The 16,995-nt window shown below is 44.7% G+C and overlaps 1 protein-coding gene across 5 annotated transcripts in view; it reads right to left on the reverse strand.

Moving 5' to 3' along the window:
• Positions 1-3,923: 3,923 nt before the first annotated feature.
• LOC106589451 (transmembrane protein 94) overlaps positions 3,924-16,995 on the reverse strand; it is a 38,713-nt gene continuing 25,641 nt past the window's right edge. For all 5 annotated transcript variants that reach the window (XM_014179450.2, XM_014179451.2, XM_014179452.2 and 2 more), the window contains 17 exons: positions 16,747-16,956; positions 16,291-16,600; positions 16,006-16,179; positions 15,710-15,812; positions 15,230-15,438; positions 14,907-15,088; positions 14,206-14,421; positions 13,985-14,084; positions 12,545-12,653; positions 12,160-12,349; positions 8,761-8,838; positions 8,493-8,578; positions 8,313-8,394; positions 7,466-7,724; positions 7,186-7,279; positions 5,434-5,604; positions 3,924-5,196 (listed from right to left, as the gene is read on the reverse strand). In XM_014179450.2, the coding sequence (XP_014034925.1) occupies positions 5,124-5,196; positions 5,434-5,604; positions 7,186-7,279; positions 7,466-7,724; positions 8,313-8,394; positions 8,493-8,578; positions 8,761-8,838; positions 12,160-12,349; positions 12,545-12,653; positions 13,985-14,084; positions 14,206-14,421; positions 14,907-15,088; positions 15,230-15,438; positions 15,710-15,812; positions 16,006-16,179; positions 16,291-16,600; positions 16,747-16,956 (2,646 nt within the window). In that variant the 3' untranslated portion in view covers positions 3,924-5,123. The remainder of the gene's footprint in view (positions 5,197-5,433; positions 5,605-7,185; positions 7,280-7,465; positions 7,725-8,312; positions 8,395-8,492; positions 8,579-8,760; positions 8,839-12,159; positions 12,350-12,544; positions 12,654-13,984; positions 14,085-14,205; positions 14,422-14,906; positions 15,089-15,229; positions 15,439-15,709; positions 15,813-16,005; positions 16,180-16,290; positions 16,601-16,746; positions 16,957-16,995) is intronic.

Here is a 16,995-nt window from a genome sequence, read left to right on the forward strand (position 1 = left end):
TATCCCTATCTCCTACTGGTCATTTACGCCTTCTAACCGGGGTGCTGGGAAAGTTGTACCAAATCTAAACCGGTACCTCTTTCAGAGACCACCAAATGGTGCGGTTCTTTTTCACGGTCCTTCAAGCCGGATAGGTGCAATTGTCCTGGACTATGACCAGTAGTGAAGGGATGCAGTTCATGCTGCATACCATGCCCAGGACGAGGCACACACACCGGCAAGAAGAGGAGGACCGGGAACTCCGGAGACTCCAGTGTATAGGGAAGAGGCTCCAGCGTATGACAGATGCTGTCATCAAGAAACTGGGGGCGGTAGATGCGAGGGGTGGCATGGGACGAACATCAGGACGAACCCAAGGCACTATGTGGGCATAGAGAACCCGCAGCGCCGGTCCTGAGTCCTGCCCGTCCAGCAACCACTAGCTCCACAACCTCCGCCTGGCTACTAGCAGCACCCAAAAGCATGCACTTCAAGCAAAGCAGTTCCCCGGTAGGTCGTCATTGTGAATAAGATTTTGTTCTTAACTGACTTTAAAAAATATATATTTTTACCTTTATTTAACCAGGCAAGTCAGTTAAGAACAAATTCTTATTTTCAATGACAGCCAGTGCTCCCAAGCTAGTTACTCAGACTGTCAAAACGGCCACCATTGGAACCTGAGCACATCCAGCAGCCAGCTCCGCTCCAACCTGCAGCCCAGCAGGCGCCCACCACAAGCAGCACCTGAGCCAGTGAAGCCATTGACAGGGCTGCAGCCAGTCCAGCAAGCGTCAGAGCTCCAACCTGCAGACAACCTGCCAGACCTGCAGCTACCAGTGCCTGAGCCAGCACCCTAGCCAACACTCCAGTTACTGTCACTCCTGGGACAGCCATAACCGGACTCAACTCCGGTGCTGGTCCCTACACTACCTGCTGCCCTTGCAGACCTGCTCGGCCTGGACCTGACGCGCACGACGACTCTCCAGCAAGAGTCCCAGTTGGCGTCCCATCCAGCACCAGAGCCTCCAGCGCCATGTACTCTGGACCTGCAGTCGGCTGACCCTGATCCTGTTCTGATTCCAGCATCAACTGCAGTCCTCAAGAACTAGCCCTGACCTCGGGAGAACGTCTGGCCCTGTCCTGGACCCACCGGCTGACTACGCTCCAGTCCCAGGCCCAACGCCATCGGCTGATCCAACGGCAGCCCTGGATTCACCATCTGGACCTGATAGGATACAATTAGCGGCTAGCATGCTACACAATATATACAAGAGTTAATAGTTAATTGCCCCCTGGTATGAATGATTAGGAGACAGATGTAAGTTTACTATTTATAGAAAATGACTGGCTTAGTTCAAGTGGTCTCCGAGCAATAAAATAAAAGACAAAATCGGTTACCAGACTACCCTATCTAGGATACATATTAGATCAGTGTTTTTACGTTATATCTTCCTCACACACATCTCTTATCAGATTATGCAACTACTAACTAGCCTATGAAATAGTGTACTTAAAAAGTAAGTACATACACTCCAGTGGAGGCTGCTGAGGCGAGGACGGCTCATAATAATGGCCAGAATGGCATCAAACACATGGAAACCATATTTGATACCGTTCCACCTATTCTGCACCAGCCATTACCATGTGCCCGTCCTCCCCAATTAAGGTGCCACCAACCTCCTGTGGTACACTCCAATCAAAGAGAGCCTATGAAGGGAACAAGTGTGCAAGCGCCCTGAGTCGAGGTGTTAATCCTAGGCACCATGTTTTTGTGCCATCTTAGGCCCGGAACAGACTCCTAGTCAACTTAGCATTTGACCTTCATTGTAGCCCACAATCAAAATAGAGAGAGCAGGTGTGGCGCACACATGATAAAATATATCCATTTATATATACAGTATGACTTGGGACAGGAGGTTTTCCTGACCCCGTGAGCCAACCAGGGAACAACTCTGGGTCTCACGGTCAGATGTCATGGTCAGAAAAAAAACTCCTGGCCCTGAATAGGTAATTCACCAGAAGCACGATGGAAAAGGCCGGTTTGTGCAGCATGACAGTTTGTCTGACAGCACGATACATACATCTGCTATAACGAAGGCATCAATAAATAAATAAATACAACTTATACATACACAGGATAGAAAGAAATAAAAGGGAAAAGCTGCATGGGCAATGGCAACTAATGACAATCTGCTTCCCAAATGGCACCCTATTCTCTATAGTGCCCTACTTTTGACCAGAACATTATGGGGCCATGGTCGAAAGCAGTACAAAGGGTGCCATTTCGGACACGGAAAAGTCGTAATCAGGGATAAAAAAGCTCAAATGGATATACTGATTTGATCACCCAACACAGACATGTAGCCTGGTGGGTGAGTCTTTCTGCTTTTAGGCCGGGATTCAATCCGAAACGGTGCATCAGCGCGCTTGACATTGGTCATTTCCAATTGAGCCGACATCCGCAGTGTTTACCTTAAACGCGATCTCCACGAACCCAGTAAAATTGCCTTTGAAAGCAGCACTGTCTACAAGCGTGATCTGATTGAATCCCGGACTTAGTCAGCTTGTGTGTTGTTGATGTCGAATGCAGAAACATGCACCCAGGCTAGTAAAAAGGCAACTGAATGATATGAAGCACCTTCAGAATACCCTGGGACGCTCTAGAAGGGATTGTAATCGAGAACACCACAGACGAAACCTTGTTAGCTACAGTTGAAGATAGTCCCCTCTTTACTACAGTACTCTGGTGGGAAGAATAGGATGGAAGAATGTACACAGGGATCAAACCAGTCTATGATGATTGATGATTATAAAACAACAAAACTTTCCTACAGTACATGAGTTTCAAAGTGGCATGCTAGCACATTCTTCAAATACAACTGACCTAAACAAGACTAATACAGTTGTACTTTTCAAAGTACATTATATTAATATGTATTCTTTATTGCATTACAGCAGGAGGATTGCCCTTGGCTTAGCTCGGGAGACGGAGCATGTGTGTGAAACAAAGAAAATATTTGTTAGAAAGGAGAAGAAAAAAAATATATATATATATTCTCTTACATCCTGGTTTAGAAAATGCCATGTTCATTATCTGGCTAAAAGGCTGGGTTATAGAGAGTAGCCTTGAGATTGCTTTGTTGAGAAATGCTTAGTGTGTTTCCCTAGGTTCCCCATATTGACTTGAATCCAGTTTCCTCCAGACATCACCTGATGGTAGGTGTTTTTCTAGTCTGGTATTGGGATACTCTACTCGGGCAGTGTTTCCCCTATATGCATTTTCTTTTTATATACACTACCGTTCAAAAGTTTGGGGTCACTTAGAAATGTCCATTAAAATAACATCAAATTGATCAAAAATACAGTGTAGACATTGTTAATGTTGTAAATGACTATTGTAGCTGGAAACGGCAGATTTTTTATGGAATATCTACATAGGCGTCCAGAGGCCCACTATCAGCAACCACGTGTGTTAGCTAATCCAAGTTTATCATTTTAAAAAGGCTAATGATCAGTACACAGCATTGCACGAGATCTTCAGTTTCTTGGCAATTTATCGCATGGAATAGCCTTCATTTCTCAGAAAAAGAATAGATGACGAGTTTCAGAAGAAAGGTCTTTGTTTCTGGCCCTTTTGAGCCTGTAATCGAACCCACAAATGTTGATGCTCCAGATACTCAACTAGTCTAAAGAAGGCCAGTTTTATTGCTTTTTTATTCAGACAACAGTTTTCAGCTGTGCTAACATAATTGCAAAAGGGTTTTCTAATGATCAGTTAGCTAATCCAAGTTTATCATTTTAAAAAGCTAACACAACGTGCCATTGGAACACAGGAGTGATGGTTGTTGATAATGAGCTTCTGTACGCCTACGTAGATATTCCATTAAAAAGATCTGCCGTTTCCAGCTACAATAGTCATTTACAACATTAACAATGTCTACACTGTATTTCTGATCAATATCATGTTATTTTAATGGACATTTTTTTTGTTGCTTTTCTTTCAAAAACATGGACATTTCTAAGTGACCCCAAACTTTTGAACGGTAGTGTATATCATTTTTGGGATGATAAAATATTTTCAGTGTAAACTTAAACGAGTAAAACCAGATAATGTATGTAGAAAAGATAATGGAGCAATATTTTTTTTACTTAGATCATCTTTGAGGACTAACAATCACCAAAATAAAACTAGAATATAAAATTCCCAAAATGTCATGGCTTTGATTTTGTTATCCGAGTCACTCAGATAGCGTAAGAACATGGCATAAGCCATAGGAAATTAGCTTTAAAACTGTAAAATGTTCTCTCTGCCCCATGGCAAAATTTGTAAAATTGCAGGAAATTTGCTTTAAAACAGCTAAATGTAGAGGAGGGCCTCTAAATCCACACCATTGGCCACGCCAACTACCCCCCCCCACGCTTACTTAGCCACCGCTGCTGAAGAAAATGCTAGGGGAAACCCTGTGTGGTATTGGGGCAAAAGAAAGGAGGAACATGCTGAAGTGTGATAATCCCTATGTGATACAGTGTGAGACAGTATCATAGACCAGTGATAGGGGGAGAGCCTACCCCCCCATCCCCAAGCAGGGACTGCAGTAAAACATTCCCGAGGCCTTCAATAACATTCCACAATATTGTAAATACTACTCAGTTTTTGTTTGCCTTTCTTTTAAAAGCAAAAAAGCAAAATGCTTTGGGATCTTTCTTCTATATATATAAAAAAAAAATCTATTATACCATAATACAATTTAAACAAGGATCCCCCCCACCCTCAAAAAAGATTGGATTATCGCAGTGATAAACCACCCAGCATGTGTAGCAGTTTGGTTGAGGTTAGCGCTACCTGCTAGGAGCCAGTGCTTTCGGGCTGAGGTGGGTTGAGTGCTCCTGGGTTTAGGTCAATGGGCACTGAGGAGGAGTACAATTATGAGCTTGAGGTAGAAGTTCCCCTCAACCACAGATCTAGGATCATATTACCCTTTCTCCAATCCTAACAAACAAGAGGGATGAGAAACGATCTGACCCAGTGTCAGCAGTTAGAACCAACTTCGACCTACTCCAGATTCTGGTGCCTCCAATTTTCCAGAGGGCTGATTGGTTCCCAGCATGTATTGCCACGCCCCTCTGTTCATTGTCTGAGCCAATCAGAAGGGAGAGTTCATCCCTAGTTTGGTCTCAAACTGTAGCTTCTGTCTCTTCTGGTAGCGAACCCTCACCCTGCAGACAGAAGGAATGGACAGATCAACACATAAGAACAGTTTTTCGCCCCACATGACTGTCCCTTCCCTAATACTCTTCTCTCAACCAACCATTCGGTCATCCGCAATCTTCTGCCTTTCTCTCTCATCATACCACTCCACTTGCCAAGTTAAATAAAGGCTAAATAAAAAAATAAAGACTCATCCTTTCCCCTTCCTACTTCACTCCTCCTCGCCTCTTCCTCCTCCATCTTACCGTATCTCGTGTAGTTTGACAGCCTCATTGAGCAGCACCACCACCAGGGAGGACAGGGAGACCAGCAGCCAGGCCAGCATGGGGATGTCCTTCAGGTCAAAGGTCAACTGTGCCGACCGGTCCTGCCACAGCTGGTAGTCCACCGTGGCCTGCACCAACTGACCCAGCAGACTGGAGGTGGGGAGGAAGTGCGGGGAAGAGCGAAAGAGTGAGAAAAGAGTATCAGTTGATGCCAAAAAAAGCTGAAACTTCTCTATTGCAGCTGCCGTTTAACCTGTTGGGGATAGGGGGCAGTATTTGCACGGCCGGATAAAAAAACGTACCCGATTTAATCTGGTTACTACTCCTGCCCAGTAACTAGAATATGCATATAATTGTTTGATTTGGATAGAAAACACCCTAAAGTTTCTAAAACTGTTTGAATGGTGTCTGTGAGTATAACAGAACTCATTTGGCAGGCCAAAACCTGAGAAGATTCCAAACAGGAAGCGCTCTCTCTGACCATTTCATGGCCTTCTTGATCATCTCTAACCTAAACAGGGGATCTCTGGCATAACGTGACATTTTCTAACGCTCCCATAGGCTCTCAGAAGGCGCCAGAACGATGAATGGTGGCTTTGCAGGCCATGGCTGAAAAACATTAGCGCATTTTGATAGTGGTCGATCTGAGGACAATGAGACTGGAGGCGCGTGCACGAGCCGACACCATGTTTACTTTCTCTCTCTTTGAACGAAAACAACGACTCCCGGTCTGAATATTATCACTTTTTTACGAGAAAAATAGCATAAAAATTGATTTTAAACAGCGGTTGACATGCTTCGAAGTACGGTAATGGAATATTTAGAATTTTTTGTCACGAAATGTGTCGGATAGTGTCTTGAACGCACGAACAAAACGCCGCTATTTGGATAGAACTATGGATTATTTGGGACCAAAGCAACATTTGTTATTGAAGTAGAAGTCCTGGGAGTGCATTCTGACGAAGAACAGCAAAGGTAATCAAACTTTTCTAATAGTAAATCGGAGTTTGGTGAGTACCACACTTGGTGGGTGTCAAAATAGCTAGCCTGTGATGGCCGGGCTATCTACTCAGAATATTACAAAATGTGCTTTCACCGAAAAGCTATTTTAAAATCGGACATAGCGAGTGCATAAAGGAGTTCTGTATCTATAATTCTTAAAATAATTATGTTTTTTGTGAACGTTTATCGTGAGTAATTTAGTAAATTCACCGGAAGTGTTCGGTGGGAATGCTAGTCACATGCTAGTCACATGCTAATGTAAAAAGCTGGTTTTTGATATAAATATGAACTTGATTGAACAAAACATGCATGTATTGTATAACATAATGTCCTAGGATTGTCATCTGATGAAGATCATCAAAGGTTAGTGCTGCATTTAGCTGTGGTTTGGGTTTATGTGACATTATATGCTAGCTTGAAAAATGGGTGTCTGATTATTTCTGGCTGGGTACTCTGCTGACATAATCTAATGTTTTGCTTTCGTTGTAAAGCCTTTTTGAAATCGGACAGTGTGGTTAGATTAACGAGAGTCTTGTCTTTAAAATGGTGTAAAATAGTCATATGTTTGAGAAATTGAAGTAATAGCATTTCTAAGGTATTTGAATATCGCGCCACGGGATTACACTGGCTGTTGAGTAGGTGGGACGCACCTAGCCCATAGAGGTTAATACTTGTCAGAAACAGTTAGGCTACACACACACACACACAAACAGAAACACACGCACTTACACAACGGGGACAGTGAGGCACCACCAGGTGTTGCTGAAGGGGTTCTTCTTCCACAGCGGCTGGGAGCGATGGACATAGCTCAGAGAGATGACCACTGGGAAATAGGGAGGGCGAGAGGAATAGAAAGAAAATAAAACGTAAAGATACGCACATGAACCTTGGCTCTCTATATAGGGTCCTGGTCAAAAGTAGTGCGCTATATAGGAAATAAGGTGCTATTTGGGATACAACCGGACTTGATAGATGCAGGGGTGAGAGTGACACAGAAAGCTCCTCCTACCTGTGTGCAGGGCCAGGAACCCAGCCATGACCTTCTGAGTGAGCAGCAGGCCGTTGGACAGCTCCCTGAACCAATGGGGAGCGTCCTGAGCCGAACTGACCCTGAGGATATCAGTACAGCTGATGGTGGTGTTCTCTGCCAGCGTCAGGTTGTTGGCCCTAAGGCAGACCTCGTGCAGCGCAAAGCCGAAGCCCAGCAGGTAGGCACACACAGTCAGGCCAAACCTCAAAAGGAAACAACCCAGGAAGTAGTTCTGCGTCTGCAGGAAGTAGATATACACAAATCTAAAAGTTAAAAGAAATTCCATGGTACACATGTCATGATTAAGATAGATAACACACATCTGATTCAGAACTAGAAGAGGTGAAGGGAGCATATTTGGAGTTGGCCAATCATGAAAATCAATATAAACTTAGCATAGTCTAAAGCAGGGCTCTCCAACCCTGTTCCTGGAGAGCTCCGTTCCTGTAGGTTCGCTCTAACCCTGTTCCTGGAGAGCTCCGTTCCTGTAGGTTCGCTCCAACCCTGTTCCTGGAGAGCTCCGTTCCTGTAGGTTCGCTCCAACCCTGTTCCTGGAGAGCTCCGTTCCTGTAGGTTCGCTCCAACCCTGTTCCTGTAGGTTCGCTCCAACCCCGTTCCTGGAGAGCTCCGTTCCTGTAGGTTCGCTCCAACCCAAGCTGTAACTGACCTGATTCAGCTTATTAACCAGCTAATTATTAGAATCAGGTGTGCTAGATTAGGGTCGGAGTGAAAACCTACAGGACGGTAGCTCTCCAGGAACAGCCCTGGTCTAGTGTAATGTAATAGGTCTAAAACCGGGCCGGTATGGGTAAACTATAATACGTACCTTTCTGGGGATGGCATCTTGGTTTTTGCCCGTGGCCACGTTCATCACAGAACTTTCTGGGGGCTTTCCTAAAAATGACACACTGCCAACACAACACACACAGTCATGGTTATCATGTGTAATGCTGTTCTACTATATAACATTTGAGTTTGAAACCCATATGGTTAGTAGCAGTGATACCTGAGCAGTGGACAGCTGAAGCAGGACAGCCAGAGGATATCAGTGATGTTCATGGGAGGAGGGAGCTGGGCTAGGCAGGCCAGAAACTACACAACGGCAGGGAAACAAACAATACTTTCATAAAATATTCAGTTAAAACTGTTGCATCCTCAGCTCTTTTATTATAGAAAAAATAAATAGGCTAGTATGAGTAACTGGGGTGATAAGAAGAGCATTAGTAGTTCAAGAATGCTTTTGCGAGGCTAAGGATAGTCGTGTTCTCTCTCACCTGGATGAGGACCAGGGTCAGCTGACATTGCAACAGGAACAGGAAGCTCTTGCGGATGCCGTACGTGGTGTGACGCGCCTTGAAGGGAATCACACACGTAAAATAAATATATTGTATCTCTGTGTGCGTGTGTGTGCGCACACTAGAGGTCGACCGATTAAATCGGAATGGCCGATTAATTAGGGCCGATTTCAAGTTTTCATAACAATCGGTAATCTGGCAACAGATTTGCCGATGATTATTTTTTTTTTTTTTTACACCTTTATTTAAGTAGGCAAGTCAGATTAAGAACACATTCTTATTTTCAATGACGGCCTAGGAACGGGGGTTAACGGCCTTGTTCAGGGGGGGATTCGGGGATTCGTTTTTGCAACCTTCCGGTTACTAGTCCAACGCTCTAACCACCTGCTTTACATTGCACTCCACGAGGAGCCTGCATGGCAGGTTGACTACCTGTTAAGCGAGGGCAGCAAGGAGCCAAGGTAAGTTGCTAGCTAGCATTAAACTTATCTTAGAAAAAACTATCAATCTTAACATAATCACTAGTTAAATACACATGGTTGATGATATTACTAGTTTATCTAACGTGTCCTGCATTGCATATAATCAATGCGGTGCCTGTTAATTTCTCATCGAATCACAGCCTACTTCGACAAACGGGTGATGATTTAACAAGCGCATTTGCGAAAAAAGCACTGTCGTTGCACCAATGTACCTAACCATAAACATCAATGCCTTTCTTTAAAATCAATACACAAGTATATATTTTTAACCCTGCATATTTAGTTAACCTGTTATGGATAGGGGGCAGTATTTTCACAGCCGGATAAAAAACGTACCCGATTTAATCTGATTATTACTCCTGCCCAGAAACTAGAATATGCATATAATTATTAGCTTTGGATAGAAAACACTCCAAAGTTTCTAAAACTGTTTGAATGGTGTCTGTGAGTATAACAGAACTCATTTGGCAGGCCAAAACCTTAGCAGATTCTGTACAGGAAGTACCCTGTCTGACCATTTCTTGGCCTTCTTTGCCATCTCTATCCACTTCCTACGGCTCACATGGGCTCTCAGAAGGCGGCAAAAAGCTGAATCGTGGCTTTGCAGGCTCTGGTTGAAACAAAGTAGCGCGTTTGGGTAGTGGCTGGTTACAGTACTGTGACACTCAGGCGCTTGCCCGAGTCGACCGAATGCTTTGTTTTCTTTCCTCTGTTTACCGAAACGCAGATTCCCGGTCGGAATATTATCGCTTTTTTACGAGAAAAATGGCATAAAAATTGATTTTAAACAGCGGTTGACATGCTTCGAAGTACGGTAATGGAATATTTAGAAATCTTTTGTCACGAATTGCGCCATGCTCGTAACCCTGATTTACCATTTCGGATAGTGTCTAGAACGCACGAACAAAACGCCGCTATTTGGATATAACGATGGATTATTTTGGACCAAACCAACATTTGTTATTGAAGTAGCAGTCCTGGGAGTGCATTCTGACGAAGACAACAAAGGTAATCAAACTTTTGTAATAGTAAATCGGAGTTTGGTCAGGGCTAAACTTGGTCGGTGTCTAAATGGCTAGCCGTGATGGCTGGGCTATCTACTGAGAATATTGCAAAATGTGCTTTCACCGAAAAGCTATTTTAAAATTGGACATAGAGTGCATAGAGGAGTTCTGTATCTATAATTCTTAAAATAATTGTTATGTTTTTTGTGAACGTTTATCGTGAGTAATTTAGTAAATTCACCGGACGTTTGCGGGGGGTATGCTAGTTCTGAACGTCACATGCTAATGTAAAAAACCTGGTTTTTGATATAAATATGAACTTGATTGAACAAAGCATGCATGCATTGTATAACATAATGTCCTAGGGTTGTCATCTGATGAAGATCATCAAAGGTTAGTGCTGCATTTAGCTGTGGTTTTGTTTTTTGTGACATTATATGCTAGCTTGAAAAATGGGTGTCTGATTATTTCTGGCTGGGTACTCTGCTGACATAATGTAATGTTTTGCTTTCGCTGTAAAGCCTTTTTGAAATCGGACAGTGTGGTTAGATTAACGAGAGTCTTGTCTTTAAAATGCTGTAAAATAGTCATATGTTTGAAAAATTGAAGTTTTCTGATTTTAGAGGAGTTTGTATTTCGCGCCACGCCCATCATTGGATATTGGAGCAGGTGTTCCGCTAGCGGAACGTCTAGATGTAAGAGGTTAATATTGCCTGTTAACATGAAATTGTGTCACTTCTCTTGCGTTCATTGCACGCAGAGTCAGGGTATATACACAACACTTTGGGCCGCCTGGCTCGTTGCGAACTAATTTGCCAGAATTTTACGTAATTATGACATAACATTGAAAGTTGTGCAATGTAACAGCAATATTTAGACTTAGGGATGCCACCCGTTAGATAAAATACGGAACGGTTCCGTATTTCACTGAAAGAAAAAACATTTCGTTTTCGAGATGATAGTTTCCGGATTTGACCATATTAATGACCTAAGGCTCGTATTTCTGTGTGTTTATTATATTATAATTAAGTCTATGATTTGATAGAGCAGTCTGACTGAGCGGTGGTAGGCAGCAACAGGCTCGTAAGCATTCATTCAAACAGCATTTTCATGCGTTTTGCCAGCAGCTCTTCACAATGCTTCAAGCATTGCGCTGTTTATGACTTCAAGCCTATCAACTCCCAAGATTAGGCTGGTGTAACCGATGTGAAATGGCTAGCTAGTAAGCGGGGTGCGTGCTAATAGTGTTTCAAACGTCACTCGCTCTGAGACTTGGAGTAGTTGTTCCCCTTGCTCTGCATGGGTAACGCTGCTTCGAGGGTGGCTGTTGTCGATGTGTTCCTGGTTTGAGCCCAGGTAGGAGCGAGGAGAGGGACGGAAGCTATACTGTTACACTGGCAATGCTAAAGTGCCTATAAGAACATCCAATAGTCAAAGGTATATGAAATACAAATCGTATAGAGAGAAATAGTCCTATAATTCCTACAATCTAAAACTTCTTACCTGGGAATATTGAAGACTCATGTTAAAAGGAACCACCAGCTTTCATATGTTCCCATGTTCTGAGCAAGGCACTTAAATGTTAGCTTTCTTACATGGCACATATTGCACTTTTACTTTCTTCTCCAACACTTTGTTTTTGCATTATTTAAACCAAATTGAACATGTTTCATTATTAATTTGAGGCTAAATTGATTTTATTGATGTATTATATTAAGTTAAAATAAGTTCATTCAGTATTGTTGTAATTGTCATTATATATATAAAAAAATAAAAAGTAAAACAATGTTTCCGATTAATCGGTATCGGCTTTTTTGGTCATCCAATAATCGGTATCAGCGTAGAAAAATCAAAATCGGTCGACCTCTAGTGCACACGTGTATGTGTCTCACCTGTTCTATGAGTTTGACCATGCTGACAGACTCCCCCTGGTGGAAGGTGACAGAACAGGCCAGGGTGTTGAGTTGACCAGACAGACTGAGGGGAGACAGACCCTCCACCTCCCCGTTCAGCCCTGCTCCTGTAGCGTAACCAAACGTCTCCCACGAACACCGCGACGGGTACAGGGGGTCCAGGGCGATGCTGGGGGAAGGACAGGAGGAGTTGTTATTTATCTTTGTTCATGAGGAACAGTGTGTGACTTCAAAATGTAATTAAGGCCTGAAGCAGTCGTGTTATGTGGTTGTAAGTGAATGTATGGTCGCACATCATAGACTATTTATAGATGAACTAGGCAACAGCTGCTGTGTTTGTGACATGCGTTTGTTTTACGTGTACCTGAGGTCACTCTGTAGGAAGAGGCAGCTATTGCGGAAGTTGGCAGAGCTCCCCAGGCAGCAGGTCACCTCTCTGTTCTCCTGCATGATCTTTATCATCTCACACATGGCTACACACACACACAAAGATTTAGAACACACACACGTACACTGAGCAAAAATATTAATGCAACAATTTCTAAGATTTTACTGAGTTACAGTTCATATACGGGAATCAGTCAACTGAAATAAATTCATAAGGCCCTGATCTATGGATTTCACATGACTGGGAATACAGAAGGTAGGGTTGTGGATCAGAAAACCAGTCAGTATTTCGTGTGACCGCCATTTGCCTCATGCGTCGCATAGAGATGATCAGGCTGTTGATTGTGGCCTGTGGAATTTATCCCACTCCTCTTTAAGGGCTGTGCAAAGTTGCTGGATTTTGGCGGGAACTGGAACGCGGTCGTACACGTCAATCCAGAGTATCCCAAACATGCTCAATGGGTGACATGTCTGGTGAGCATGCAGGCTATGGAAGAACTGGGATACTTTCACATTCCAGGAATTGTGTACAGATCCTTGCGACATGGGTCCGTGCATTATCATGCTGAAACATGAGATGATGGCGGCGGATGAATGGCACGAAAATGGGCCTCAGGATCTCATCATGGTATCTCTGCGCATTCAAATTGCCATTAGTAAAATGCAATTGTGTTCGCCTGCCCATACCATAACCCCACCGCCACCATGGGGCACTCTGTTCACAACATTGACATCAGCAAACTGCTCGCCCACAAGTCGTCATACACGTGGTCTGCGGTTGTGAGGCCAGTTGGACATATTGCCAAATTCTCTAAAACAATTTTGAGGCGGCTTATGGTAGATAAATGAACATTCAATTCTCTGGCAACAGCTCTGGTGGACATTCCTGCAGTCAGCATGCCAAGTGCATGCTCCCTTAAAACTTGAGACATCTGTGGCATTGTGTTGTGTGACAAAACTGCACATTTTAGAGTGGCCTTTTATTTTCCCCTGCACAAGGTGCACCCGTGTAATGATCATGATGTTTAATCAGCTTCTTGATATGCCACACCTGTCAGGTGGATATATTATCTTGGCAAAGGAGACATGCTCACTAACAGGGATGTAAACAAATTTGTGCAAAGATTTGGAGAGAAATAAGCTTTTTGTGCATATGGAACATTTCGGGGATCTTTTATTTCAGCTCATGAAACATGGGTCCAACATTTTACATGCTGCATTTATATTTTTGTTCAGTGTAGCTGTAACAAGCATAGCTACATTGCAAATCTTGAGATAAAATGAACTTATATACTGTGATCAATTGATTTGTATATTAAAAACATAGGAATGTCTCTGTACCAAATACTAAGCATAGTGTAAAGAAGAAAAGGCTGATTAATGTACGTGAAGTGAACTGTAATATGTTCTGACTCACTCTCTGGGGTACAGTCGGTGAAGAGAGGCACCAACAGAGGCACGTTGTCAATGTTCTTCAGGTGAGGACGAACCTGGTGGATACCACGAGGTAGCTTAGCCTGGAGGAAGAGACAGATGGAAAGAAGGGTTAGCAAGAAACAGGTGTAAGTCACAGTTGAGAAGAGAAAACAAGAAGAAAAGAAAAGAGAGAAGGAAAGACAAACAGTATTTGTCCTGTACTCTGTTGCAGTCCTCCAGGAAGCTGGGAACATCAGCGGTCTCCTCCTCTGGTAACAACGGCCCCTCTGCCTCATCTCTGGAGTCTTGGTGCAGGTCATCATGTAGGGAGTCCTGGCCTGGGCTGTTGGGGGGACCGTCACAGGGACTGTCCCTGTTTGGGGTCAGAGAGATGTGACAGTTCCACCCTGTCTCCAGGCCCATCTTCTCTGCAAACACCTTACACATACACAGGAGAAACAGACAGGTAGATTGTCATCATCATCACCACCACAAACATCTCAGAAAACACCTAACACACCATACAGCACCACACACATCTCAGAAAACACCTAACACACCACCACACCACCACCACAAACATCTCAGAAAACACCTAACACACCACCACCATCACAAACATCTCAGTAAACACCTAACACACCACCATCACAAACATCTCAGAAAACACCTAACACACCACACAGCACCACAAACATCTCAGAAAACACCTAACACACCACCATCACAAACATCTCAGAAAACACCTAACACACCACACAGCACCACAAACATCTCAGAAAACACCTAACACACCACCACACCACCATCACAAACATCTCAGAAAACACACCACACAGCACCACAAACATCTCAGAAAACACCTAACACACCACCACCACAAACATCTCAGAAAACACCTAACACACTATGAAAACACCCACCTTGCTGCGTAGTTCGTCCTCCATAGAGAAGTAGACGAAGCGTATGCAGGCGGTGACCAGAGCGTCTATGAGCCTGACCGTGTCCAGACGAGCCTGGAACTGGGATGACACCATTCCCATGAAGATCTGACCACTCAGAGCCTGAACACAGTCCTCCTTCTCCACACCTTCTCCTATACCCTCTATGGAGAGATGTAAGTGGAGAAAGAAAGGAGGGGGACAAGACATGAAAATAAATAAGCAAAAGTCACACAGGTACAACACAAAACACATATTGTAAGTGTAGCTGAATCATCTTCTCTTCCCACCCTCTCCTCTCTTACCATCAGAGCTCCAGGAGTTCCTGCGGGAGCCGTATTTGATAGGGGTGGTGGAGGGCAGTTCTACCCCAGAGAAGAGGTTGGGTCCGGGGGCTAGCTCCACACATTTCCCATTGAGCTGGTTGGACAGGGACACCTGCATGGGCTTGTAGGCAAAGGCAGAGCAGTAGCCCGACAGACAGGCACGTTGGTAGAAGTCCAGAACTTTCTTCCTGTAGGGGGGTAGCCATATAAAGAGTTAATAATGCATGAAGGCTTTTATGTTTATTGTGGTATAGTGTGATAAGCAGAATTCAATATAATTCCAATGCAAGAACCCCCCCAAAATTGTGCTCCCTCGCTGATTTCAACTGCCCCCTTAGCTATGTTATCCTGGCGCCGGGTCTGCTCATTAGGTTATTATAAGGCTGTGATAAGACTACATAAGGCAGTTATAAGCTCTGCTATAAGGTTGTCATCAGGCTGCTATAAGGCTGTTCTGACCTGTCGGAGCCAGAGAGGGGATAGATGTCGGATCCGTCCCAGACGTCAGTGCAGGCCTCCAGGATGAGGTCAGCCGAGCCGTGAGACAACATCTGGACGTTATCTAGGGGTGAGAGGTCAGGGGTCACAGAGGTGCAACAAAACAATTCCAAGAAAGAGGTCAAGGCTAAAGAAGAGGAGGGTAAGAGATGGAGAGAGCGAGTGTGAAACCAGAGAGATGGAGTGAAAGGGAGCGAGAGGGAAGAAAGACAAAGAATAAAAGAGCTATAGAGAAAGAAAACGCAAGCTATTCTCACTGGAAGAGGAGTCTCTGATGAAGAGGGAGATGAGGTGGCTGATGGGAGGTTGTCTCTTGGTGAAGTTGTGTAGGCGTCGAGGGACAGACTCCTTGGCCTTCTCCCCACAGGGCAGCTGGTACAGAGCTAGGTGGTTCTCCTGTTTGAACAGCTCTCTCGCCCCGGGAGTGAACCCTGAGAAACACACAGGAAGAAAAAAAGTGGAAGGGGTCAGTGTGTGTGTATGCATGCGTACGTGCGAGTGTGTTTATGTGCGTGTGCGTCTCTTCCCCTCCTTCCCCTCACCTATAAGCCTGGACAGCTCACACAGTCCCCAGGGCACGTGGACGGGCAGCACGGCCCCGTGGCTCTCCTGCAGCGCCAGGTTACTGAGGTGGTCGGAGAAGCGGCAGAGCTGCTGGGTGACGCTGGCGTTGCACAGGTTGAGCAGGATGTTGAGGCCCAGGGGCTTGAGGCTGGGCAGGTGGCACTGCCAGCCCTGCTCGTCGAACTGGATACTCACCGGGTTCTGCTGGTCCTGAGACAGACTCAGCATCTCCAGGTGGTAGTCACACACGTAGTCCTCCGCGTCGTCGTCACAGCAACCCACCATGTCCTGAGAGAGGGGTGGCGAGAGAGAGGGAGGGGAAAAAGGAGGGGAACGAATGCTGTGTAGTAAGATAGTGATGACAAGAGATTGATATACAGGACACGTGTGTGTGTGTGTGTGTGTGTGTGTGTGTGTGTGCACGCTCGCCTTACCTGTTCAGGGCCCTGGTCCCCTCCCTCGGTGTTGTGGCTGAAGCTGACATTAGATCCTGAGGGGTGTTTGGTGCGTGTCTCCTGCGCCTGCCGCCGAGAATGAACTGTGTCCTCGGAACGGCCAGTGTCATGTGAAGTCTCACTGGGCTCATGCCCGTCCCCCATCCCATCCATCACTGGCATACACAGCAGAGCCTCCCCCTCCTGGGTCTGACAGACAGGATGAACAGCCAAATCAGACATCACTCT

This window comes from Salmo salar, chromosome ssa28, assembly GCF_905237065.1.
Source record: "Salmo salar chromosome ssa28, Ssal_v3.1, whole genome shotgun sequence".
In the NCBI taxonomy this organism is placed as follows: domain Eukaryota; kingdom Metazoa; phylum Chordata; class Actinopteri; order Salmoniformes; family Salmonidae; genus Salmo; species Salmo salar.